This window comes from Leucoraja erinacea, chromosome 35, assembly GCF_028641065.1.
Source record: "Leucoraja erinacea ecotype New England chromosome 35, Leri_hhj_1, whole genome shotgun sequence".
Classification (NCBI taxonomy): Eukaryota; Metazoa; Chordata; class Chondrichthyes; order Rajiformes; family Rajidae; genus Leucoraja; species Leucoraja erinaceus.
In genome coordinates this window covers 7,318,168-7,344,510 of record NC_073411.1, presented here as the reverse complement: position 1 = coordinate 7,344,510, position 26,343 = coordinate 7,318,168, and the positions used below count along the sequence as shown (strand labels likewise).

The following is a 26,343-nucleotide window of genomic DNA, read 5'->3' as shown; positions in this document are numbered from 1 at the left end:
TTTCAAGAGGTGGTAACTGCGAACAGCAGATAGCAATCCGCCCTTGAATTGCTGAAAACGCAACAGAAAGGTTTGCGTTTGCTTATCTTTGGCACAATGACGCAACTGTTGGAGCCGCTGCCTCTCGATGCCGTACATCCTGGTTTGATCCTGAGCTTGGCCGTTCTTTGTGTGAAATTTGCACATATTTGCAAATTATTTCCACGCATGCAATGCCTACCGGTTCCACCCTGTGGTCCCACTTTGCGTTCCCCAGTGATGGCAGTAATTTGCAGTAAGTGATTTTAACACGCCATGTAGCACAAAGAGAGACACAAAAAGCTGGAATAACTCAGCAGGTGCTCTTATCATCTTTGGACAGCATCTCTGGAGAGAAGGAATAGGTGATGTTTTGGTTCAAGACCCTTCTTCAGAAACAGAACGGTATGGCAGCAGCACTACCTGCTGTACCGCTGTGCCGTTCTTATGACTTGCCGTGATGAGGGGGAATCTTATAGAAACATTAAAAATTATAAAAGGATTGGACAAGCTAGATGCAGGAAAAATGTTGCCAATGTCCAGAACCAGGGGCCACAGTCTTAGAATAAAGGGCAGGTCATTTAAGACCGAGGTGAGAAAAAACGTTTTCACCCAGAGAGTTGTGAATTTATGGAATTCCCTGCCACAGAAGTCACCGGATGGATTTAAGAGAGAGTTCGATAGAGCTTTAGGGGCGAGTGGAGTCAAGGGATATGGGGAGAAGGCAGGCACGAGTTATTGATAGGGGACGATCAGCCATGATCACTATGAATGGCGGTGCTAGCTCGAAGGGCCGAATGGCCTCCTCCTGCACCTATTTTCTATGTTTCTATGCTTCACTGCAGGTCCAAGGTGCAGACCCTGGTGCTGTAGTGCCAAACAGGTTAGTATAGCTAGGAGATACAGCGTTGAAACAGGTCCTTCGACCCAACAAGTCCACGCCAAGCATCGATCACCTGCCCACTGGTTCTGTCTTACACACTAGGGACAATTTACAGAAGCCAATTAACCTACAAACCTGCGCGTCTTTAGAATGTGGGTGGAAACTGGTCTACCCGGTGAAAACCCACGGGGTCACAGGGAGAACTTGCAAACTCCATACAGACAGCACCGGGGGTCGGGATTGAACCAAGGTCTCTGGCACTGTAAGGCAGCAACTCTACCGCTGCCCCCCTGTGCCGAATATCTCACAGCCTCTGGAAGATGGCTCTGCAGAAATTGACGTCGCAGTTCAAAGCACCTCAAAAGTATCTTATTGTTAAGGGCTAGACGATAGCACGAGATTGTGGAGAGCACTCTGTGATTACGAGTCCTTGCTTTGAGATGTTTTCAAAGAGGTTTTCCCTGCCGTGGAAGCTGCAATGCTCTGATGTTAAGAAGAGAAAGTAAAGCCTTCTCGTAGATGAAGGGAACATGTACAGGACCACCCATGTAGCTGACATCTAAGGCATGCGGTTTTCTGCTATATGTGCGATAAGCAATTGGGAAAAGTGTGTGTGGGTTGGGCCAAACATGGTGGGCCAAAATTCCAGGCTCATGCTGTATCTCTATATGACAGAGTTTCAGGGTGATTGTATGTGTTGCGTGATAATGGGGAACGAGGTCGATATTTGGGTTCGCACTAGATGAATCTGCCTCCGATAGTCGGGCGGGGAAGAATCCAACGTCCCTGATGCTCCCCCTGAGGTTTTCTTTGTGGGGGAGATCCTGGGCAAGGCTGGTGACTTTAGGGCGGAGTGGCAGCTGGGCCAGGCTTCGGGAACTTAGAGGGGGGACACCGAAAAGGGCCAGCGGTAGCGATGGGTGGATTGTCTTAGATGGGAGGGGGGAGAGCGCACAGTCTTGGAGGTGGAGAGGAAGGAGGAGAAAGGGGCAAAGTGAGGTGTGCGGAGGTGGAAGAATCACTGAGGGGAACAGGATGAGGTAAAGGGGGTTTGTCCACGATTTGTGTTCGAGTCTTCACACCTTTGCATCAAGACGCAGTCTTGGAGAGGCACGGTGGCGCAGCAGTAGAGTTGCTGCCTTACAGCATCGGAGACCCGGGTTCAATTCTGATTATGGGTGCTGTCTGTACGGAGTTTGTACATTCTCCCCGGGACCATGTAACATTCCTCCATGTGCTCTGGTTTCCTCCCTTATTCCAAAGCCGTGCAGGCTTGAAGGTTAATTAGCTTCTGTGAATCCTCCCTAGTGTGTAGGATAGTACCAGTGTAGGACTGGTCATTGGTTGGCATGGACTTGATGGGCCATAGAGCCTGTTTCTACGCTGGATCTCTAAATCATAAAGATCTTGCCCTGTCAATAACTGGTGCGCAGTGACTGCCTCGTGCTCAAGGAAGGAAGCAATCATTGCAGTCAGGCAGAAACTCTGGAGAAAAGGAATAGCTGACGTTTTGGGTCGAGACCCTTCATGCAGACGTCAGAAGAAGGGTCTCGACCCGAAACATCACCTATTCCTTTTCTCCAGAGATGCTGCCTGATCTGCTGAGTTACTCCAGCATTTTGTGTCTACCTTCGGTGTAAACCAGCATCTGCAGTTCCTTCCCGCACAAGCTATCATTGAGGCCGTGGTATTGCATTGGAGGGAGAGGTTGTGAGTGTTTGGGGAGAGTTTGTGAATGTTCACAAGTTATAGGAGGAGTATTAGGCCATTCGGCCCATCGAGTCTACTCCACCATTTAATCATGGCTGATCTCTGCCTCCTAATCCCATTTTCCTGCGTTCTCCCCATAACTCTTGACACCTGTTCTAATCAAGAATTTGTCTATCTCTGTCTTGAAAATATCCACTGACTTGACCTCCAAAGCCCTCTAGGGCAATGAGCGCCACAGATTCACTATCCTCTGACTAAAGATGTTCCTCCTCACCTCCTTTCTAAAACAGCGCTCTTTAATTTTGAGGCTATGACCTCTGGTCCTAGTCTCTGCACTAGTGGAAACATGCTTTCCACATCCACGCTATGCCTTTCATTATTCTGTGAGCTTCAATGAGGCCCTCCCTCCCTCGTTTTTGTTGAAACTGGTGCTGAAAGGGTCGGCTTCCTCTCGTTGTCCTCCGAACTTTGCAGTTCAGCAGACTTCCTGAACCCTCCCCCAATTTGTTCCACGTTCCCAAGTCTTTAGATTAAAATAGCTGACTCGAGCTTGTGGTCATGTGCCAGCCGACGCAGCATGTTGCACGCAGGCTACGCTTTGTGGTTTCTCTTTCCCCAGCCTGGGAATGAAAACTGCTTTCACTCTACCACTTATGGTAGTCACATCATTGGAGACCCTTGGTTTCCGTTGGGTATACCGAGTGTTGGAAAGGACTCGCATCCGCGCTGAATGAATCCGTAAAAGAAAATCCAAGTCTTGTGAAGCATAGATTTGTTCCCATTTGTTTTAAAGTGTAGAACAAGGGTCACAGTTTAAGGTTAAGGATAAGGGGAAATCTTTTAGGACCAAGATGAGAATTTTTTTTTTTTCACACAGAATCTCTTGAATTCTCTGCCACAGTAGGTAGTTGAAGCCAATTCATTGGCTATATTTAAGAGGGAGTTTTATGTGGCCCTTGTGGCTAAAGGTATCAGGGGGTATGGAGAGAAGGCAGGCACAGGATACTGAGTTGGATGATCAGCAATGATTATATTGAATGGCGGTGCAGGCTCAAAGGGCCGAATGGCCTACTCCTGCCACTATTTTCTATGTTTCTATGTAGATTGGAAGGATATTTTGTTGATAGCCTCTCTTCTGTTGTTTGTCTTGCTCAGCAGCAACACTCAACTACCTATTCAACAGTGAAGCCACGTGAGCCATCAGTGCAATAAAAAGATAGACACAAAATGCTGAGGTAACTCAGTGGGTCAGGCAGCATCTCAAGAGAAAGTGGATAGGTGACGTTTCAGGGCCGCGTAGGTGTTAGTGTGCGGGGATCTTTGGTCAACACGGACTCGATGGGCCAAAGGGCCTGTTCCGTGCTGTATGTCCAAACTAAACTAAAAAGGATAGACACAAAAAGCTGGGGTAACTCAACGGGACAGGCAGCATCTCTGGAGAGAAGGAATGGGTGACGTTTCGGGTCGACACCCTTCTTCAGACTCAAACTAAAAAAGGAAGCCATTTTGGCCTATCTAGTCAATGCCAGCTCACAGAGAAATTTCATCCTACTAATTGTTGCCCGTAACATATTTCCGTCCACTCCCCTGAATTTTACTGTCTACCTCCACGGCAGTTATTCTAATAACCTGCACACATTTGGGACGCGTGAGGAAACTAGAACTCCTGGAGGAACCTGACTCAGTCACACGGAGAACATGCAAACTCCAGGTTGGCAGCAGTAGGGTGGCGCAGTAATGGAGTTGCTGCCTTAAAGCGCCAAAGACCCGGGTTCAAACCTGACTAAGGGTTCTGTCGGTTCGGAGTTTGTTCTCCCTGTGACCATGTGGGTTTTCTCCGTCCATGTTGCAAAAAACCTGCAGGTTTGTGGGATAATTAGCTTCTGTAAATTGTCCAGAATAAAGCCGCCAAGAGTGGAATATTTTTGGTTTGGGATGTTGCTGGGTGGTTTTTTGAATGCTCTCGGGAGATAAGCAAATGGGAATGTATAATGCAAGAGGCAAGAACTAAATTAATGATACTCATCCTCATTGATACAGTGCCTTCCATAATGTTTAGGACAAAGACCCATCATTTATTTAGTTGCCTCTGTACTCCACAATTTGAGATTTGTAATAGAAAAAAATCGCATGTGATTAAAGTGGACATTATGGAGGGCACTGTACGTGAACAAATCACATCCACTACATTCTAGAATGGAATTTTGTCGAAGATGGGCGATTATGATTTCACTATAGGCCAAGAACTGGCTGTTTAGATATTACGGTTGGTTATGTGCTGACCAGTGCAGGATCCTGTGAGCTACGATCCAGCAGGAGACCTTTAACTAACTGGCCATTTTACCGTGACATTAACCTCGGGTTTAATACTCCTTCAGAACAGGGCTTGCTAGCTTGGGGACCTAACGAACTAACGGTATCAACATTGAATTCTGCAATTTTAGATAACCTCTCACAACTTCTTCCCACTCATCACCTCCCCTGTGCCCCCCCTGGCACCTATTTCTCCACCCCTCTTCCCACATTCCTTCCTCTGGCTTCACAATTTGCACCTCTTGTTTTACACCTTCTGTTTTTAATCTTTCTTCCAACCATTTGCCAATCAAACCAACCCAACCCCCAATGCAGTCAGTCTGATGAAAGTGTCTTGGCTTGAAAAGTCACCTATCCATATTCTTCGGCGATGCTGTCGGATGCAACACAGCACTGTGTTCTTCCTTTGTAAACCAGCATCTGCAGTTGCCGTGTTTCTGTAACTTGGTGGCAAGTTGTAGATCTGCTCCCCTTTCCTCCACGAGTGGCCAGAAGCGAAAGGTAGGCACCATAACATGCCAAGTTCAGGCAAGAGGTTGGCCTCTTATCAAAAGAGAGAATCATCGAAGAGCTGTCCTTTCTTCTTTGAACAACCTGCCAGGTCACAATACCTGTCATTATCCAACCAGTTTCTGTTGGCTTATTATAGGTGTAGTTGAATGGATCGATCCACAAATGTCTGGCTCTTTGCAATACTACATACTGGCAATAATATAATCCGTGTATCGGACCGAAGATTCATAGAACAGGAATAGGCCTTTTCCCCCACAATGACCATGCCAAACATGATGCCAACTTAAACTAATCTCATCGCACGTGACCCATACCTCCTCATTCCCTGCACTATCTAAACGGTACTGTCGTATTTAGCTTCACTTCCACCACCAGTGTGTTCCACGCACCCCACCAAACTCTATATATTAAAACAAATGCGTTTCCTCTACATATTAATATAAATTTCCCCTCTCATCTAACAGCTTTTTCCCCCTCTGTTATCAGGCTGCTGATCGGTCCTTCCATAAACTGGGGTACTGTCAGATTCACCTCTATCCCATTGTGGGCATTGGAATTTGTCTATGAAACTGATGACTACAATGCCGAGTGCTATATTCTGCACTCCGTAGCTTCCCTTTGCTCTACCTATTGTGCTTGGATTTGACTTGACTTGTATTTATGTCCAGTATTATCTGATCTGATTGGAAAGCATGTAAAACCACACACACTGTACTCCGTCTCGATACGCATGACACCAATAAGCCTAAACCGTTCCTGGCGCTTTAGGACCTCCGTCCGTCGCCTTGCTTCCACCCTCTTCTGAGTCCCTGTCTCTCGTTGCTCCTCTTAGGTGGTGATGAACGGTGCGGTTCCAGCGAGCAGCGAGCAGGACACGGAGGTCACCGAGCTGATGGCGGTGTACGGCAACGAGAACGGCTCTCCAGAGAAAGTAAGAGTTGTTCGAGCGCGGTGCTAACACACTGGCCTCCATAACCATGTCCAAGTCGCCTAGCGGCTTGTTAGATTTAAAATTGATCAAGATACTTTGCCGTGGGTATTGAGCTTACCTTATGACCGGTAGAGACGGGATAGTTGTTACTCTGGTTATATTGTGTAGGAAGGAACTGTAAATGCAGGTTTAGGCCGAAGATTTAACCGAACACCAGATGGCGCCAGCAATGGCTGCCTCACCAGCAGCTTAGTCCTTTCGCCCTTTTTTGTTATTTTTAGTGTGTCTAATTGTATGTTTTAAATGTTTCTTAGTATGTGGGGGAAACCATTTTTTAGCCACTTACCTGGACGGAGATACGTCTTTTCTCTGTCACATCTTCGCCCCCCACCCCACCTCGCGGCCTACTGACTGGATTGGCGCGGCCTTTCCTACTCGGAGACCGGCCCAGAGCTTCAGCAGCGACGCAGCGCTGAATTCCCATCGCGGAGTGGGGCGATGCCTGGCCGGGGATCGCCTGCCTGTGTTGGAGTTCCGGAGTGTTGGGCCGGCTGACTTTAACACACCGTGGGGCTGTGGTTTGTGGAGCTTCCAGTTGTGGGCGCGACACTGACTTTAACATTGCGGAGGCCTGGGATCTTTTGCCGAGGGTCGCCAGTGTTGGAGTTCCGCACAGCTCGGCCTATGGACTTCGGAAGTCGCGGTCGATTCGGAAACGCCAATCAGTTCCGATCATCCTGGCGAGAATGTTCGAAGGCCCCGACTGCGGGTGAACAAAGAGGAAGATGACTGAACTGTATTGCCTTCCCTCACAGTGGGAAACATTGATTCCGCTGTGGTGGATGTTTATGTTAAACTCTATTGTGTATTGTCTTATTTTTATTAGTATGGCTGCATGACAAGTCAAATTTCACTGTACCAATTGATGCATGTGACAATGAATGCGAACTTGAACTTGAAACCGAAGATGGACACAAAAAGCTGGAGTAACTCAACGGGACAGGCAGCATCTCTGGAGAGAAGGAATGGGTTACATTTTGGGTTGAGGCCCTTCTTCAGAGTCTGGTTATATTGATTGATCACCAATTTCGGTGATCTATTCGGGTGTTGATGTGAGTCCTGGCAGCCAGCTCATTATTTCTCTGAAATGTTGCGGGAATGTGAGACGGTAAGGGGATCGGTTGGCATAGAAATTCGATTGTGTTCATCTACGCGCCGCAATTAAACTTTAATAGAAATCTGATCTGGGAGCATACTTGGAGGTTTGTTCTTGGTCCTCTGTGCATTGTACACAAAGTTCACTAGGTGGAGTAGTGATGGCTTGCCATCGTGTTTTGGTATCACCCTTATGCAATATTCCACTGGGTTGTTCAGTTTAGATAAGAGATTCAAAGTGGAAACAGGCCCTTCGGCCCACCGAGTCTGCACTGACCAGCACATGGTCACAGCTCCAGGTATGCCCCGAGTTCATTTATTTATTTTAAAGTTTAATTATAGCGTGTAGATGAACATAATTCCCACACACTAGCGCTTTGGAGGAACAGCGCCTCATGTTTCGCTTGGGTAGTTTACACCCCAGCAGTATGAGCATTGACTTCTCTAATTTCAGATAGTCCTTGCACACTAGCACTTTCCTACACTTGGGACAATTTACAATTTTACTGATGCCAATTAACCTACCAAACCTGTACCTCCTTGGAATGTGGGAGGAGACCAGAGCTCCTGGAGAAAAGTCATGCAGATCCCGGCACGCTCCGCAGAGACAGCACCCGTAGTCCGGATCGAACCTGGGTCTCTGGCGCTGTAAGGCAGCAACTCTACCGCAGCAACTCCACCATGCCAGCTGTGTGTTAGCATTGAAGCAGTTCCTGCTACTTGTAATTCCCCAATGAGCCCAAAGCATTATATTGAAAAGAACAATTCTTGCTTATAAAAAGACACAAAAAGCTGGAGTAACTCAGCGGGACAGGCAGCATCTTTGGAGAGAAGGAATGGGTGACGTTTCGGGTCGAGACCATTCTTCGGACGTCTTGCGTATAGTTTTACAGCATGGAAACAGATTCTTTACCCAACCAGTCCCATGCTGACCATCGATCACCCATGTAAACCAATCACACCCCAGCCTGGTTTACACACTCCCATTAACTCCCCCCAGATTCTCCTGCACAACATTCACTACAGACAGTTCACGCCACCAATTACCCCAGCAATCTGCACATGTTTGGGATGCGGCAGGGAACTGGAGCACCCGAGGGAAACTCATGAAAGTTGGGAGAACATGCAATCTGTACACCGAGGTTGGGTGAATCACTGGAGCTGTGAGTGGACAGCTCTGCCGCATTGCTGCCCGTTAACTTCCAGCCCGTAATATAATGAAGCTCGGCAGGAGGTCATTCACAGCATAGTCTCGAGCCTTTTTCTAATTCAATCCACTATCCCAGAACAACCTTGTTCTGCATTGGGGCTAGTATGTATGTCTGTGAGCGGATGGCAGGCCACATCTATCACGTGTACACGTGGATCCCACTCCCATCCCGCCCCGGATGACAGGCATCAAATCACCTGTTCGCATAGATCCTGCCCCTTCGAGGACAGCACCTGGGGCACCGGCCCCTAGTTACGGGCGCTCACCAAAATGGCGTACCTATGGGACCATTGCCTTGGTTGAAGACGGTGGCTCAAATACTCACACTCACTCATCTCCGTCCTATTGACAACCCTGATCCCGACAGTGAAGCCCAGACCCAGCGGGTGCGTGGCCGTGCCGGCGGCTTTGCACAGGATGCGGTACAGCCAGAGCTCGGCGCTCGGCGGCTCCGCCATTGCGTCCGCCAGCGCAGGCCTCCTTGCATCGCCGCACCTGGGCGCCCCGGCCTCGGGCCTGAGAGGTATCGGAGACGATGGAAGTCTACGGGCCGGGTGATTACAGGAAAAAAAAGACTGCGGGCCGGATGATTTCGGGTTACGGGCCGTATTCGGCCCAGGGGCCGATGGCTGCCGACCCCTGCACTATCCTATTCTTTCCCCATATCCCAGCAAATGATTCCCCTTCATGTATAGTCCTTTCTCAAAAAAAAAGACTTAACTCGTTTGCAACTGCCCTGTTCCATGTATTGTACTGTCCGCCGCTGTGAATGATGCCTCTCTAGAAGCTGTACTGCAGTCTGTCATGGCTTTTCCTTTAGTTTTTGGAAGTACAACGTGGAAACTGGCCCTTTGGCCCACCAGGTCTGCGCCGACCAGCGATCACCCTGTACACTAGAACTATGCTACACACTAGAGACAATTTGCAGAAGCCAATGAACCTACAAACCTGTACATCCTTGGAGTGTGGGAGGGAACCGGAGCATCCGGAGAGAGCCCATGTGGTCACAAGGAAAACGTACAAACTTGGTGCAGACAGCAGCCGTTGTGAGGGTCGAACCTGGGTCTCTGGTGCTTGTAAGGCAGCGACTCTTACCGCAGTGCCACCGTGTTGCCACAGCTCTCCCCTGTTTCCAAGCCATCAATAGCTCCAGTGTCCCGGAGTTTCTTGGTGTCTGTGATCTACACTTGTGATGTTTTAGCTTCTGTAGATCCTTTGTTCGAGCCCTTCTGATGTTCTCTCTCCTGGGACAATGGTGAGCATTGGGATTGTCCCTGTTTCCCTTGGAACCTTTAGTCCTTGTTGACGAGACGTTTCTTGGCGAACTGCCTCAATCTGTTTCTCGTGCACAAGGTGGGCTATGTACTGAAGCAGCTGGATACTGCATCAAGCAACTCTTTGTGTTCACGAGCACCATGGAAGTCTCTTCCAGTGCCTTCACCTGATTTCACCTGTTGGTCGGGCAAAGGGCAAGATAACAAGCAGCTCTTCACGTTACCACAGTAGCTGCTGGGTCTCTGCGTACACACAGACCCCCGCTGCCATTCCAGCCTGATTTAACAGTATTAGCAAAGCACACCTGTGCCCCACCTGGACTCACCGTTCCTTCCTCTGGCTTCACAATTTGCAGCTCTTCAATTTACCTGCCTCACACCTGCTTTACTATCTGGTCTTTGTTCCAACCAACTGCCTCTCAAACCTCCCCCTCCCTCACCTGCGTCCACCTTTTCCCTGCCGCGCCCTGTCCTGCCTCTCCTCTCTTCCAGCTTTCCTCCCCCTCCTACATCTCCTAGGGTTAGGACGGGTCCCGACCCAAAGTGTCGCCTGTCCCACGTTCTCCAGAGATGCTGCCTGGCCCGAGTCGAGTTACTCCAGCACTTTGTGTCGTTTTCTGTAAACCAGCATCTGCAGTTCCTTGTTTCGACAGTGAGATGTTTTGTATCTGAGGCCCAATCAGTTGCTGGTAGCTGTGAGGAAGCACGTCGGTAGAACATGGGGCAAATGTCATCTCTGGCCCCTTGTCCAACTGAGAGACCTGGAGTCATCGAGTGATACAGTGTGGAAATAGGCCCTTCGGCCCAACTTGCTCGCACCAGCCAACGTCCCAGCTACACTAATCTTGTGCCCAATGACATGAATACATAAAGAGATATACAGCATGGCAATAGGCCCTTCGGCCCACCGAGTCCATGCTGATCGTCAATGAATTATTTGTCCCAGTGCTGTGTTATTCCCATCTTTTGGTCTCCCCAATTTCCATTCAATGCCTTCTCCTCTTCCCCCTCCCCCATTCATACACTTGCGTTTACACTTGAGGGCAATTTACAGCAGCCTGTTTACCTGCCTACCCGCCCATCTTTAGGATATGGGGAGGGGAAGGGAAATCCAGGGCATCCAAATGAATCTCTCAAAGTCACCGAGAAAGCATGCAAACTCCATACAGACAGCAATGGACATCAGGACTGTATCACCTAGAGAAACCAGAAGATGTACCGCCTACCAGAAGGTGCACCACCTGCACTGCACCATCTAGAGATACCAATAGATGTACCACCTAGAGATGCCAGTAGATGTCCCACCTACACTGCACCATCTAGAGTTACCAGTAGATGTCCCACCTACACTGTGCCATCTAGAGTTACCAGTAGAAGTACCACCTACATTGTACCACCTTGAGATACCATAGACATACTGGCTATCAGTAGATGTACCAGCTTCACTGTACCACATAGAGATTCCAGAGCAGAAGCCTCCAGTTGATTACCTTGACTCCTTGAACATCTGCAAAGCCGCCAGCTTCCGTTGTAGACTTTTTAATCCTAGTTTCCAACGTCTCTCTACTTCTTGCTCTTGCGTTTAAGGTGTTTTTTAAAACCCAGCTTCTTTACTCTGCTTTCATGTTTTGTGGAATTTTCCCTTGGTGACTCATTACATGCGCCTTTGATATTTCACGACATTGAAGATATTGTGTAAATGCCAACCAATGTTATTTATTGTTTTATCTCCTGTCCTTTGTGCGTTCCCCTTGCTTTTTGCTGACACGGGCATTCCTTGCGCAATGAATGCTCCATTTACTGCAACAATGTGCTCTTGCTTTTGCGGGACGTGTCTTCAGCTTACAAAGATTTCAATGGCACACATTTTTTGTCGTTGAACACTTTGTTAGTGAAACAGTTCTCTATAACTTCAAACTTTGCCACTTGCAAGACAAACATTTAATCCGAATCACTCATGCATTTGGTTGCCAAGAAGGATTTAAAATGTTGGCCAACCGTTCTGGGAGTGTTCCTCTAATCCTTGAGGTGTTCTCGCCCATTGTCAATGGCAGAAGGTTTAGTTTAGTTTATAGATACAGCATGGAAACGAGGCCCTTCGGTCCACCGTCCATTGATTACCCGTTTACACTAGTTCTATGTTATGCCACTTTCTCATCCACTGCATACAAACTGGGAACAATTTTACAGAGGATATTAAAATGTTAGTTTTAGAGATTCAGCTCGGAAACAGGCCCACCAGGTCCAGGCCGAGTATCGATCACCCGTTCACACTAGTCCTCTGTTGTCCCATTTTCTCCTCCATTCCCTGCACGATAGTGGTAATTTTACAGAGGCCAAATAACCCTACACACCTGCACGTCTTCGGTATGTGGGAGGAAGCCAGAGCACCCGGAGGGAACCCCCACGTGCATAGGGAGAACGTGCAAACTCCACACAGCACCCGAGGTCGGGATCGAACCTAGGCCTCGGGCGGCGTGAGCCTCTGTGCCGGCCCACCTTCAGATGAGGAGGCCGAGTGACCTGTCAGTGGTTTTAATTTAAGGTTTTATAAGTTCTGCAGCTATAACCTTTGCATTGTTGAGTTAGAAACTTCTGCAATGATTCACTGCGTCCAGGATTTGCATTGTCGGGTGAATGGCCAGACTACTGAACCTGGAAGTGCTTGCAAGCTCTTCACCCCCCCCTCCCCTCCCTCTGACGGCCTCTGGTGAACTGCAGGAGCACGTCAGCAAACAGGTTAACTTATTGGTCCCGAGGCCAGGATTAAACATCTGGAGTTCAATTCCTGCAGCTGGCATACTTGAATCCGAGCAAACAAATTAATTTTGGAATCAAGCACTAATGTCAGTGTGTGTGTGTACGTGTTGGTTTGTGGCTGGCATGTCTTTGCTGTTGGACTTCAGTTGCTACTTTAGGGTCATTGTGGGTTACATTTATCTTGCGTCATATGTTTTACTGTTGCAACTTTGTACGTTGCTGCTTTCAGTTTAGTTCACATTAGACTGTGACAAATGGATGTGTGTGAACGCTCCAATACTCCGCAGCATCAGTGTAGGAGTAACCGACTGCAATAAAACCCATTATTCATTATCCAGCCGTTCGAAATCGTAATGGCTCAGCAGCGAGCGTGCCAGGTAATATCCTCTGTGTCTTGTGCTCTCACTTGTACCCCAGTCGTTAACGTCACCCCTCCACCACGCCTCGATCGCCCCTTTATACTGACCAACCGTATGACATTTGTTAAGGAAAGTTAACTAATTAAGTATTGATAAAATATCACTTCTAGTCTGCAAGATCTGGTGGCCTGGCACATGTGATGCCCTGTGTACCGGATCAATAGAGTTTTTACCTCTATGTAGAACATAGAAGAGCACAGTGCAGGAACAGGCCTTTCGGCCCACTGTGTCCGTGCTGGATATAAATGCCAAGTTAAACCAGTCTCCTTTGCCAGCACTTTGTCCATATCCCTCCCTTCCCTGCATGTCCACATGCCTATCTAAAAGCCACTTATCTTCCTTGATCACGACTCCAACAGAACATTCCCGTCTCCCACCCCTCTCTGTGTCTACAAAAACAAACTTGCCCCACACACCCCCTTCAATCTTTGCCTCTCTTGCCTTAAAGTTGATCCCTCTGGTCCTCGACATTTCCACCCTGGGAGACATTTCACCCTATAGTCTGGGGGGGGGGGGGGGGGATGCGTTATTAAGCCTCTGTACCTTCTGCCGGTCTGCAACAGCGAGAAGAAGGAATGACCAGAGTGGGATAAGTTGATGATTATGTTGGCTGCTTTTCCAAGGGAGTTTGAAGTGTAGGTGGTGTGAATGGTGGCAAGTCCGGTCTGTGTGATTAGACTGGGCTATGTCTCCAATTCTCTACAATTGCTTGTGGTCTTGGCCAGAACTGTTCCCAAACCAACCTGTGATGCAACTCGTCAGTATGCTTTCTATTGCAGTTATACAAGGTAAGATAAGGAAAGCATTTATCTGCACTGGGCTCGTTCCCACACAGCGATCCCATTCAGCGATCCCATTTGTACTTTAGATTGGGGAGGGGAGTCTGCTCCAGGAACCAGTTTCGCCCTTGACGTCTGATCTATTTGCAAGGTCATCAGAATGGAACGGCTGCTCCCACATCAGCCCTCCCTTGTACAGCGGGGCAGCAGATGTGTTACATCTGGACCTCCCTTGACGTGTCGGTTCCGTGTCAGAGCACACAGCCAGATGTGCCGGCTGTACTTAGGAAAGAGTCCTAGAGTCGTACAACACGAAAACAGGCTCAACTCATCCATACCGACCAAGATGCCCCATCTATGCTTGTCCCAATAGCCTGCATTTGGTCCATATCCCTCTAAACCGTTTCCTATCCATGTTTCTGTCTATGTGCATTTTTAAATGCTGTTATTGTGCTTGCCTCGATTACCTCCTCTGGCAGCTCCTATATATCCACCATCTTCTGAGCGTAAAGGGTTGCCCTCTGGTTCCCAGAGGTTTTTGTCAGTCTCCCTATCTGCTTCCACTACCTGCAACCTCCGGCAACCACCTGCAACCTCCGGGAACCGCACGGAAACCTTGGGTGGGGCACAAAGTCTCCAGAGATTTCCGTTGTCCTGTGAACTGGCCCAGCAAGACACTCTGTGCCGCCATTACGATGTGCAATTACTTTCACGTACATTTGCAGAAATGAAAATAATTGTGTCCTGCTGCAGTTGGGTGAGGAGGAGTTTAGTTTAGTTTAGAGACATGGCGTGGGAAAAGCCCCTTCCACCCATCAGGTCCATGCCGACCGGCGATCACCTCTACACTCATTCCATCTTGCACACTCCAGACCTGCACATCTTCAGAATGTTGGAGGAAACCGAAGCACCTGGAGAAAACCCACGTGGTCACAGGGAGAACGTGGAAACTCCGAACAGACAGCACCCCTTGTCAGGATCGAACTCTGGCCTCTGGTGCTGGCTACGGTGGGGGGGTGTAAGAGGCAGGAGAAAATGATCGAGAGGGGAAAATAGATCTGCCTTGATTGAATGACAGAGTAGACTTGATGGACTGAATGGCCTAATTCTGCTCCTATGTCTTTGATGGTTGACATTTCATCCTTTTTGTTTTGGCAGGCTTCCCTCACTGATGCCTCCAGCAGCAAGGAATGCCCGGAACCCCGACAAATGGACATGATCTACTCCATTGAGGATGTTCCACCCTGGTACCTCTGCATATTCCTGGGACTACAGGTGAGTGAGAGGAAACCCACAGCCCTCCGTTTAGCTGGGAGCTGGGTCACGGCTGAGCATCGGGTTTTGAGGCACAATAAAAGAGGCTCCATCTGTGGAGTGAATTTACTGGGCTAACCCCATCTAACCTAGCGGTCCACTCATCACCTGCATGGATTACAAAGGTTTCCAAGTTGAATCTGGGATCTGGGACTGTGTGGAGACAAAGAACTGCACACGCTGGTTAATATCTGACACGTCACCTATCCACCTCCTCCTGGGATGCTGCCTGGTCTGCTAAGTGACTCCAGCACTTTGTGTTCTTTTTACATAAATCAGCAACTGCAATTCCTTGCTTTCACAAAACGAACAGGGTTTTGGGTAATGTGGTTGCCTTCAAAGACTAATTAAAAAGGAACCGCAGATGCTGGTTTTTTACTAAAGATAGACACACAATGCTGGAGTAACTGAGCGGGTCAGGCAGCATCTCGGGAGAAAATGTATAGGTGACATTTCTGTTTCAGGTGAAGAAGTGTCCCAATCCGAAACGTCACCCATCCACTTTCTCCAGAGATGCTGCCTGACCCACTCAGTTACTCCAGCTTTTGTGTCTTTATCATTGCTTTCAAATGCTCTCCAGTTGAGATATAGGCTGGATGTGTAGGAAGGGACTGCAGATGCTGGTTTTAAACCGAAGATAGACGCAAAAAGCTGGAATAACTCAGCGGGACAGGCAACGTTGGCTGGTGACGTTTCGGGTCGGGACCCTTCTTCAGACTGAAAGTCACGGGAAAGGGAAATGGGAGATATGGGGCGATGATGCAGAGAGATACAGAACAATGAATGAATGATATGCAAAAACGTAACGCTGTTCAAGGAAGCAGGCCATTGGTAGCTGTTTGTTGGGTGAAAACGGGAAGCTGGTACGACTTAGGTGAGGGAGAGATGGAGGGGGAGGGAATGCCGGGGTTACTTGAAGAGATAGGATGGAACTGGAATATGGTGTGGCGGAGGAATTTTAGTTTAGAGATACAGTGTAGAAACAGGCCCTTCGGCCCAACATGTCCACACTGACCAACGATCACCCATGCACCAGTTCCATGTTATCTCACTTTTGCATCCTACACACTAGGGGCAATTTACAGAAGCCAATTAACCTACAAACTTGCACGCCTTTGAAATGTGGGAGGAAACCGGAGAACCTGAGAAAACCCACGCAGGTTGCAGGGAGAACGTACAAACTCCACACAGACAGTACCAGTACCTGGGTATCTGACACGGTGAGGCAGCAACTCTACTGAGTGCCACCGTGCTGCCTCAAAGAGAGGGAGAGAGAGAGAGAGAATGCAATGTTCCCCTCGGCTGATGTTAGTGTTCACTGGCACCAGTTTGTTACCTCATTGATAAGTCAAAGTCCAATCTTGCAGCATAAGAACTGGTGAAGCGAGGAGGAGAAGGACCAGAGTTCAGGCTGTGGCTTGACTGCCACATCGTTGGTGTGAGGTTGATTACACCCTCCGAATGTCTTTGCTGACCAAGGACTCGACGGAGGCTGAACAAGGGGAGCCAAGTTGAGCAGCAGAGAGTGGCGGAGGAGAGATGCTGCCGCTGTTTACTAGAGAGCGTATCATTAACCTGCTCGCTGGCTCAGTCTGGTTAAATGTGTAACCTGGGCAACGCTAAAAGGGGAAAATTAAATCACAGCTGAAATGTTGAACATACACAGCGTCGGGAAAATAAAGAGAGACGCAGACCGTTCCAGATCTCAAAGCAAAGAGGACTGGTGTTCCCGATTGGGCATCTTGTCTGCTCAGAGTTCCCTAAGTTCCCTTTAGTTGGAAATGAAGGACGGGTTCCTCAATGTTCTTTTGCATCTCTCCCTCTGCCCTGCTCATTTGTGGGGTCAAATAATGCATAAAGATAGCGCCATTTAAACGGCTTTTTGATAGTCGCATGGATATGCAACGGATTGAGGCAGATGAGATTAGTAGGGGGGCAACACAGTGGTAGAGTTGCTGCCTTACAGCATCACAGATCCGGGGTCGATCCTGACAAGGGGTGCTGTCTGCACGGAGTTTGTACATTTTCCCCTTGTGACCGCGTGGGTTTTCTCCGAGTGCTCCGGTTTCCTCCCACCCGCCAAAAACGTGCAGGTTGGTAGGTTAGTTGGCTTCTGTCAAATTGTCCTCAGTGTGTGGATTGTACAGGTGAGACAATGTAGAACTAGTCTACGGCGTGGTGGGCCGAAGGGCCTGTTTCCACTCGATATCTCTAAGCTAGTTGAGATTGGTATCACATTGGCCACATACCTAGTGCACGAAGGGCTGGTTACGATGATGTTCTATGGTCTATGAGTGTGGACTGTGGAGCCTCCTTGCTGTTGCGTACCCCCTTCTCACTGGGGCAGCCGGCTTCGATGGCCAGCTGATGGTCGAGTCACACAGGTGGGAGTGGGAAGGGCAAGTTGAGAGAGCAGGCTTTTTCCCCACAGGGCTTTATTGTTTCAATACTGCCGGCTTTGTTTACTTGCCTGCCTGTTGTGGGAGCCTTCCTTTCCTCAAGGACTTGATGCAGCCACCAGCTTTCAAAGAGTTCCGAGGCCTTTCAAGGTTTCTCTCTTGATGTTCCTTTTGAAAAGGGATCCTTCTGTGGGGGCTTAAACAGGCTCCAAGGAAACCACACTGGGCTTGGAGCCAACGATGATGTGAAGTGGGTGAGCTCAACAGCCATTTAACCAGGGCAGCATAAAGTTAGAAATCAAAGACATTTTAAGGTGCAAAGGACGGGAGAGCAAAGAGTGTCTGTGTTGGGACAGAGAACAGGAGAGGCTGATTGAAATTGGAGATGGTGGCGTTTGCTGGGAGAGGACAATGAAGGCTTGTGACTTCAATGGAGGGAGTATATGCAGCGATTAGACATGATATGCTGGAGTAACTCGGGGTGAGGCTGCATCTCTGGAGAAAAAGACCAGGGGGCATTTCCGATTGAGACCCGGGTCTGATGAAGGGTCTCGACCTGAAACATCACCTCTTCCCTTTCTCCGGAGATGTTGACTGACTCTTTGATTTGCTCCAGCATTTTGTGTCCCATCTTCGGTGTAAACCAGCATCTGCAGTTCCTTCTTACACAGCTTGTGATTGGCAGCAACGGAGGGAGAGGCAATTAAACACTGAAACGGTGAGGTGCAAAACACTGCAATAAACATCAGAGCATGGAGCTGCTGCCTCTCACAGCATCAGAGATCCGGGTTCCAATCTGACCTCAGGTGCTGCCTGTCTGGAGTTTGCATGTTCTCCCTGTGACCAAGTGGGTTTTCCTCCAGGTGCTCAGGTTTCGTCCCACATCGCAAAAACGTGCAAGATTGTAGGTTAAATGGCCTCAGTGAATTGTCCCGAATGCTAGGGTGGATATGAGTGGGTTAACAGAGAACTGGTGTCAATAGGTGCTCTGCACCTTGATACATATTTAATTTGTATCTATACTCTGTTCTGAGGAAAGGCCATTAACATAATATTAACGCTGTTTTTCTCTCCATAGATGCCGCCTATCCTCGTGCGTATTTATCAATATTTTCTGTTTTATTTTAGACTTCTGGTGTCTTCTGCTTTTTGTTGGGTGGCAGAAGCCCTCTATAATCCTACAGACACTGCTTGCTCCCCTCGCCCATGCAGAGACAGCTATGCATATCCGCTTGGCATTTGTGATACTGTTGGGGTGGGCCGCTCGGTTTGAGTATTTCCAGACTGCGATCCGTGAGTTTGACCTCCGCTTCTCTTTCCCTCCTTGTTTGTCCCCAGCACTACCTGACCTGCTTCAGTGGGACCATCGCTGTGCCCTTCCTGCTGGCGGAAGCCATGTGTGTCGGCTATGATCAATGGGCCACCAGCCAACTGATTGGGACCATCTTCTTCTGCGTGGGCTTGACCACCCTGATGCAAACCACGTTCGGGTGCAGGTAGGCCTTTGCCAAACACAAACCTGGTGACGTCTACAATGCAGCCTTCGAGACCGAGGTCCTTCTGCCGTTGACCATGACCATGACCGTGATAATAGATCACCTGTAATATGTCGCAGTGAAATTCTTTCTCTTGCATGCCACACACAATGTATGCAAAGACGCCGGGTCAGTGTTACACCCCCCCCCACTTATTTAAAAAAAAAAAAAAAAATTAAATTATTTACAATAATATGTACAGTACAAAATAAATCAAAAAGAAACCCGCCACCATAATACAAATATTCTTCAATATTAAGTATATACTATTATACATCTATATCCCCATACTTGTCAAGGATGCATTCCGCACCCCCCCCCCCCCCCCCCCCCCCCCCCCCTCCCCCAGCTGTCCCGGAATTCCTCCCCAGGGTGCCCTCTCTAGTACCACCCGGGAGCAGAGTCCGCTTCAGCCTGACGCCTGGGTCCCTCTTTGTTCCCTCGGCGGCTCATTCTCGACCGACCTCTGGCACCCGGCGCCGGCCCATCTGACCTCCGGCCCGTTCACGTGCTGGGCTGTTCTATGTTCCAACCCATGGGTGCATAGGACGTGCACTTTCAAAGTTCTTCATTGGCTGAAAAGCAACTGGAGACTTCCCAAGGCCTTGACGGGCTCTATAGAAATGCAAGAAATGCAAGCCCCATCTAATGTGTTAGATCAACAAAAGAGAGAGCAAGAGAAACTGTGAGGCATCGATTAGTTAGCTGCCCTGGAATGTGGCAGCCAGTGTCTGCCTGTGACTGCTTCGGTCCCTACCACACAAGGCAGGGAATCCCATGATTCAGCCGATGATATGGAAGCACTGAATAATGGCAGGCCATTCCCGGAGAAATGTGTTCCCATGATTTGCTCTCTCTGTCTCCGTTGGAGGTGGATCATTGTACCTTGTGAGATGAGATCAATGTGGTATAAAAAAATGTGAATAACAACTGCTAATCCCTGGAGAGACCCTCTGGGTGGCACAGCCGATTAAAGCCTTGTATTGACCTTGTTTCAAACACAGCTCATGCTGAAGGGAAAGCTCCCTTAACTCTCGTTGATTACTTTTGACTTCATTTCGCAACGCCACTCGATTTATATTTCGTAAGGCATCCCAAGGTTTTTCCTTGTGCTTTAGTTTAGTTTAGAGATACAGCACGGAAGCAGGCCCTTCGGCCCACCGAGTCTGCACCGACCAGCGTTCCCCGCACACTAACACTATCCTGCACGTACTAGGGACAATTTACGCATACACCAACCTCCGAACCTGCACGTCTTTGCAGTGTGGGAGGAAGCCGAAGATCTCGGAGAAAACCCACGCAGGTCACAGGGAGAACGTACAAACTCCGTACAGACAGCACCCGTTGTCGGGATCGAACCCGGGTCTCTGATGCTGCGAGCGCTGTAAGGTAGCAACTCTACCTCCCTGCCATCGTGGCCGCCCACACACGCGTTGTCAACCAAAACTGAGCACCAGTGGCATTTGTTTAGATAAACAAAGAATCCAAATAGAACATGTCTGTGCTGAAAATGGTGCCAAGACCATCACATAACTACATATTATCAATGTCACTCCATTCCCTGTATAACCATATGCCTGTCCAAAGGTCTATTAAATACCACTAACATATCCTCGTCAACCACCACTCCAGACACTCACCACCCTCTGAGTAAAAAAAAACTTGCCCCACACATCTCCTTTAAACTTTGCCCCTCTAGCCTTAAAGCAATGCCCTCTATTATTTGACTTTTCCATCCTTGGAAAACATTTTTGACCAGCTACCCTATCTATGCCTCTCATCATTTAAAATCTTGTAGGTTTTAAAGAGTAACCTTGCGAACCCTCCACAGAATTGTGTGCCTTTCCTTAACATGTATGCATGTGACACAGGGGTGTCGGTGGTAGAGCTGCTGCCTCACAGTGCCGGGGAACTGGGGTTCGATCCTGACTTCGGGTGCCGTTTGCGTGAAATTTGTATCTTCTCTACGTGCTTCCTCCGGGTGCTCCGGTTTCCACCCACTTCCTAAAGACGCGCGGGCTTGTAGGTTAACGGGTCTCTGTAGGTTTCCCCTTAGTGTGTAGGGTGTGGATGCAAGAGTGGGATAAGATAGGACTCATGTGAAGGGGGATCAGTGCTCAGTGAGGTGTGTCGAAAGCCACCTTTCCGTGCAGTATCTTTCAATCGGTTCAATCCATCTAACCTTGAATAATTGTCTTTAAATTGCATTTTAGAGGTGGTTATACATTTGTGAAGGCATAACAAGACGTCACTGTTCCACTGTAGATAATTGCAGAGGGAGTGTTTTAGATACAGTTGACACTAAACAAAATGGTGATCCAGTAATGAATGACTGGATTATTTAGGGTTACACAGAAAAGCTGGAGAAACTCAGCGGGTGCAGCAGCATCTAAGGAGCGAAGGAAATAGGCAACGTTTCGGGCCGAAACCCTTCTTCAGACTGATCAGGGGTGGGGGTGGGTGGGGACAAGAAAGGGAAAAGGAGGAGTAGCCGGAAGGCTGGAGGGTGGGAGGAGACAGCAGGGGAGCTGAGGAAGGGGAGGAGACAGCAAGGACTAACAGAATTGGGAGAAGGCGATGTTCATGCCCCCGTTTACTTGGCTTTGGAATTGTCTGGTAATCAGCAATAAACATCGAGTGTCGTTTCCTCTCAGTCCAGCTGGTGCTCACTGTATCTGTGTGTTCAACACAAAGCATAAAGGAAGTGGTTACTTGGAAAAAATCTGGGCTTTAGCTTTAGTGCCACACACACAATGCACCACAATGTGTGTTCTATAGTGTTTGACCTTAACTAGTTAATAATCTTCTATCTTATCTTGCCCAGGAAGTGAAGATCTTTGGCTTGTTGTTTGTCTTACAAAGTGCTTCTGTTTTTTGTAAAGTGTAAAATTACCCATATATTTTCCGATGTATGTCAGAGTTCAAGTCTGTATTTTTTTAAATCATGTTTGAGTCTAGTCACATTGTGCCAATCAATTACCTTACGCATGGCGTTTGTTATCTCTACGTCCAACTCTTGAACAAATAGTTCATGGAGATTTCACTTCGATTCTGACCACTGTCTATACCAGTGGTTCCTAACCTTTTTTTGGCCATGCCCCACCTAATCGCCTCTAAAATCCTGATGCCCCCCCCCTGATGTCCCCCTTGTGGTGATATATAATTCTTATCATTTAAAAAGTGAACTCCGTTTCAGCTGAAGAAGCTTAAAACGCCAATACCTTGGTTTAAACAAGCTTCAAAAGAACATGGCATCCATGAAAAAGAAAAATGAAATAAACAAAAGACAGTTAAAGTTCTGAGCAAGAAATTACTAAAAAATTGTAAAAAAAAAGAAAAAAACATTAGGTGGAAATTGCCCCCCTTGAAAATCAAATTGCCCCCCTGTGGGGCGTATGCCCCACGTTGGGAACCACTGATCTATACAAAGGGACGGGGGCTTAAACTTTTCAAGATACAGTGTGGAAACCGGACCTCCGAGTCTGCGCCAACCATTGATCCCCGTACACTAGCACTATCCTACAGATTAGGACAATTTACAATTTTTATCAAAGTCAAATTAACTTAACACACTAGATGGATATTAATTTCTCTAACTTCAAGTAATCCCTGCATTCCCTCTCACTCCATCCCTCCAGCACTCAAGTCGCACCAGCTTCTCATTCTCACCTAGCAAACAGCTAACAATGGCCTGCTTCCTTTATCATATAACCATATAACCATATAACAATTACAGCACGGAAACAGGCCATCTCGACCCTTCTAGTCCGTGCCGAACACATAATCTCCCCTAGTCCCATATACCTGCGCTCAGACAATAACCCTCCATTCCCTTCCCATCCATATAACTATCCAATTTATTTTTGAATGATAAAATCGAACCTGCCTCCACCACTTCCGCTGGAAGCCCATTCCACAAACTACCACTCTCTGAGTAAAGATGTTCCCCCTCATGTTACCCCTAAACTTCAGTCCCTTAATTCTCATGTCATGTCCCCTTGTTTGAATCTTCCCTACTCTCAGTGGGAAAAGCTTTTCCACGTCAACTCTGTCTATCCCTCTCATCATTTTAAAAAACCTCTATCAAGTCCCCCCTTAACCTTCTGCACTCCAAAGAATAAAGCCCTAACTTGTTCAACCTTTCTCTGTAACTTAGTTGCTGAAACCCAGGCAACATTCTAGTAAATACGTAAATACGTAAAGTATCATTGTTACTTTTTTGTATATCTTTCAGTCGTTTGTTCTATATCCGTTTACTTCACCATCTATACCTCTCGTTTTCCGTGACTTTCAGTCTGAAGAAGGGTTTCGGCCCAAAACATCACCCATTCATTCCTCTCCAGAGATGCTGCCTGTCCCACTGAGTTACTCCAGCATTTTGTGTTTTCTCTTCAGTTTAAACCAGCATCTGCCGTTCATCCCTACACGTAATACACTAGTTCTATCCTACACACTATGGACAATTTGCAAAGCCAATTAACCTACAAAACTGCACGTTTTTGGAATGTGGGAGGAAACAGGAGCACCCATAGAAAACCCACACGGTCACAGGGAAAATGTACAAACTCCGTACAGACACCACCCGTCGTCAGGATCGAACCATGGTCTCTGGAGCTGTACGACAGCAACTCTACCATTGTGCCACTGTGTCATTCTTCCCCACTGGAGTAAACTATTTGCTGTCTCAGCACTTGAAGGGACCCATTTTATCCATTGTTTCCTATAGTCCTACTGATCATGGTTATTTTGCTAAACATTTTTACACTGAATGTTGCATGCAATTGGTATCATTTTGAATTCTGTACTGAGCTTTTACTTGTATAGCCGTTGCAGCACACAGCCTGGCCCATCAGGTCCTGACCGAGCTCCCAATGACACAAATCCAGCGGGAGAATCGTCAACGCCGTGTTCCTCTTATAACAGGTTTCTGCTTGTGTGTTCCTCAGGCTGCCCTTGTTCCAGGCCAGCGCCTTTGCTTTCCTGGCTCCTGCTCGTGCTATTTTGGCCTTGGATAAATGGAAATGCAACAACACAGGTAGGGAATGTCCTTCAGCTGATCCGATCATGGGCGTAGCTGTCAGGGAAGGGGAAAGGAAGTGCTGGCTTGGCCCAGTCCCAGAGCTGTCATTGTTTGACCAGGGCAGGGCAACAGGTTCAATGTTTTGACTGAGAGCGATCCCGTTGGCCACAGTGCAGACGTTAATATGTTTGGAGATGAAACGTAAAAGGATTTGCAACTGCATTTCATTTCCTTGTGTAACGTTAACTGGTGCAGTGAAAAAGTTCAATTTCTTTTCCGCTTCTTGCTTCTCTCTCATTCTCCCATTTTCTTTTTCTAATCCTGTCTCTTCCTTTCTCCCTCTTGCTCGACCACACCAATCTCTGCCTTTTCCCTTTTCCCCACCCCCTCTCCCCTACTCACTCCATTCTCATTCTGCCATCTTCTCATCCTTTAGTTTAGAGATACAGCACGGAAACAGACCCTTCGGCCCACCGGGTCCGCGCCGACCAGCGATCCCTGCAATTAACACTATTCTACGCACGCACACTAAGAACGATTTTTATATTTGCCAAGCCAATTTACCCACATACCTGTACGCCTTTGGAGTGTGGGAGGAAACCGAAGATCTCAGAGAAAACCCATGGGATTAAGGGTAGAACGTACAAACTCCATACAGACAGCACCCGTAGTTGGGATTGAACCCGGGTCTCCGGCACTACAAGCGCTGAATGGCAACAACTCTACCCTATGGACTTGGCTGGTGATTTGCCAACCATCCTTGGAACTCTAGTTAAGAGGAACTTATAAGCAGCCCAATTCTTTTCCACTGTAACTCTCCCCTCCCTCCCTCGTTCCCTCTCTCCCTCTATGCTAATGGTAGTAGATCTGCATCATTTGCCATCCAGGAGAGGGGTGCAAGACTTTGGTTTCCCCAATGCACTTCTACAGTGGCACAGCAATGCTGACAGTCTCAAGGTGGAGTCTCGGCTGGTGTGGTATGCCATGTGGAAGCACAATGTTCAGGCCACAAAGTCTCTCTCATTCAGGAATCATTGAGCCGACAGGATTGGAGTGGAGTATGGTATAGCTCTCTGGTTAATGACTGCACACTCACCCATAGGCAGTGCATTTGCCACTCAATAACACATGGTTGTCGAGAGTGAGGCGGGATTATGCTTTCTGTACCATTGTGGCATGTAACCAGTCAACTAAAAACAAACAAACCTTGCCTGATAATTTCATTGGTGTGCAGAATACTATGGTATGGTACTTTGTCACATGTACAGTGGAATTCATTTTTGTATAAACCCATTACCACTGGTTAAAGATCTGTGGCATGATGTCAATCCAAAAGCATTTTGCATTTGTTGTTTCGGGGTGGCAGGGTGGCGCAGCGGTAGAGTTGCTGCCTTACAGCGCCAGAGACCCTGTGCCAGAGACCTGTCTGTACAGAGTTTGTACGTTCTCCCTGTGACCACGTGGGTTTCCTCTCACACCCTGTGACTACGGCTCCTCCGCGTTTTCTCCCACACGCCAAAGACGTACCGGTTTACAGGTTCATTCTTATAGTGGGAGACACTTTTTCTCACAGAGAGGTGTGAGTCTGGAATTCTCTGCCCCAGAAGATAGTGGATGCCGGTTCTCTGGATGCTTTCAAGGGAGAGCCAGATAGGGCGCTTAAAGACAGCGGAGTCAGGAGATATGGGGAGAAGGCAGGAACGGGGTACTGATTGGGGATGCTCAGCCATGATCACATTGAATGGCGGTGCTGGCCCGATGGGCGGAATGGCCTACTCCTGCACCTATTGTCCAGTTCGCTTCGGTAAAGATTGTAAATTGCCCCTAGTGTGTAGGTACAGTGCTAGTGTATGGGGTTGCTGGTCGGCGCGGACCTGGGGGGCCCAAAGGGCCGATTTCGGTGCTGTATTACTCAATTAAACTTTTTTAAAAAACTCTCTCCTATCCCTGTCTTTTCTTTTCAGGTCTCCCTTTTCCAAATAGCTCTGAATATATGGACACGTCACATATTTGGCACCCAAGGATACGAGAGGTAACGATGGCCATGGATTACTTATTTCATATTTCCTTATCATATAGTAGGTGGCCACTCGGCCCGCAAGTTTATCCT

The 26,343-nt window shown here is 48.0% G+C and overlaps 1 protein-coding gene across 1 annotated transcript in view; it reads left to right on the top strand.

Moving 5' to 3' along the window:
- slc23a2 (solute carrier family 23 member 2) overlaps positions 1 to 26,343 on the top strand; it is a 51,985-nt gene that overhangs the window by 10,660 nt on the left and 14,982 nt on the right. Inside the window, exons 3-7 of the mRNA XM_055662197.1 lie at positions 6,270 to 6,368; positions 15,124 to 15,240; positions 19,017 to 19,174; positions 24,160 to 24,248; positions 26,198 to 26,265. Coding sequence (XP_055518172.1) covers positions 6,270 to 6,368; positions 15,124 to 15,240; positions 19,017 to 19,174; positions 24,160 to 24,248; positions 26,198 to 26,265 — 531 coding nt within the window. The remainder of the gene's footprint in view (positions 1 to 6,269; positions 6,369 to 15,123; positions 15,241 to 19,016; positions 19,175 to 24,159; positions 24,249 to 26,197; positions 26,266 to 26,343) is intronic.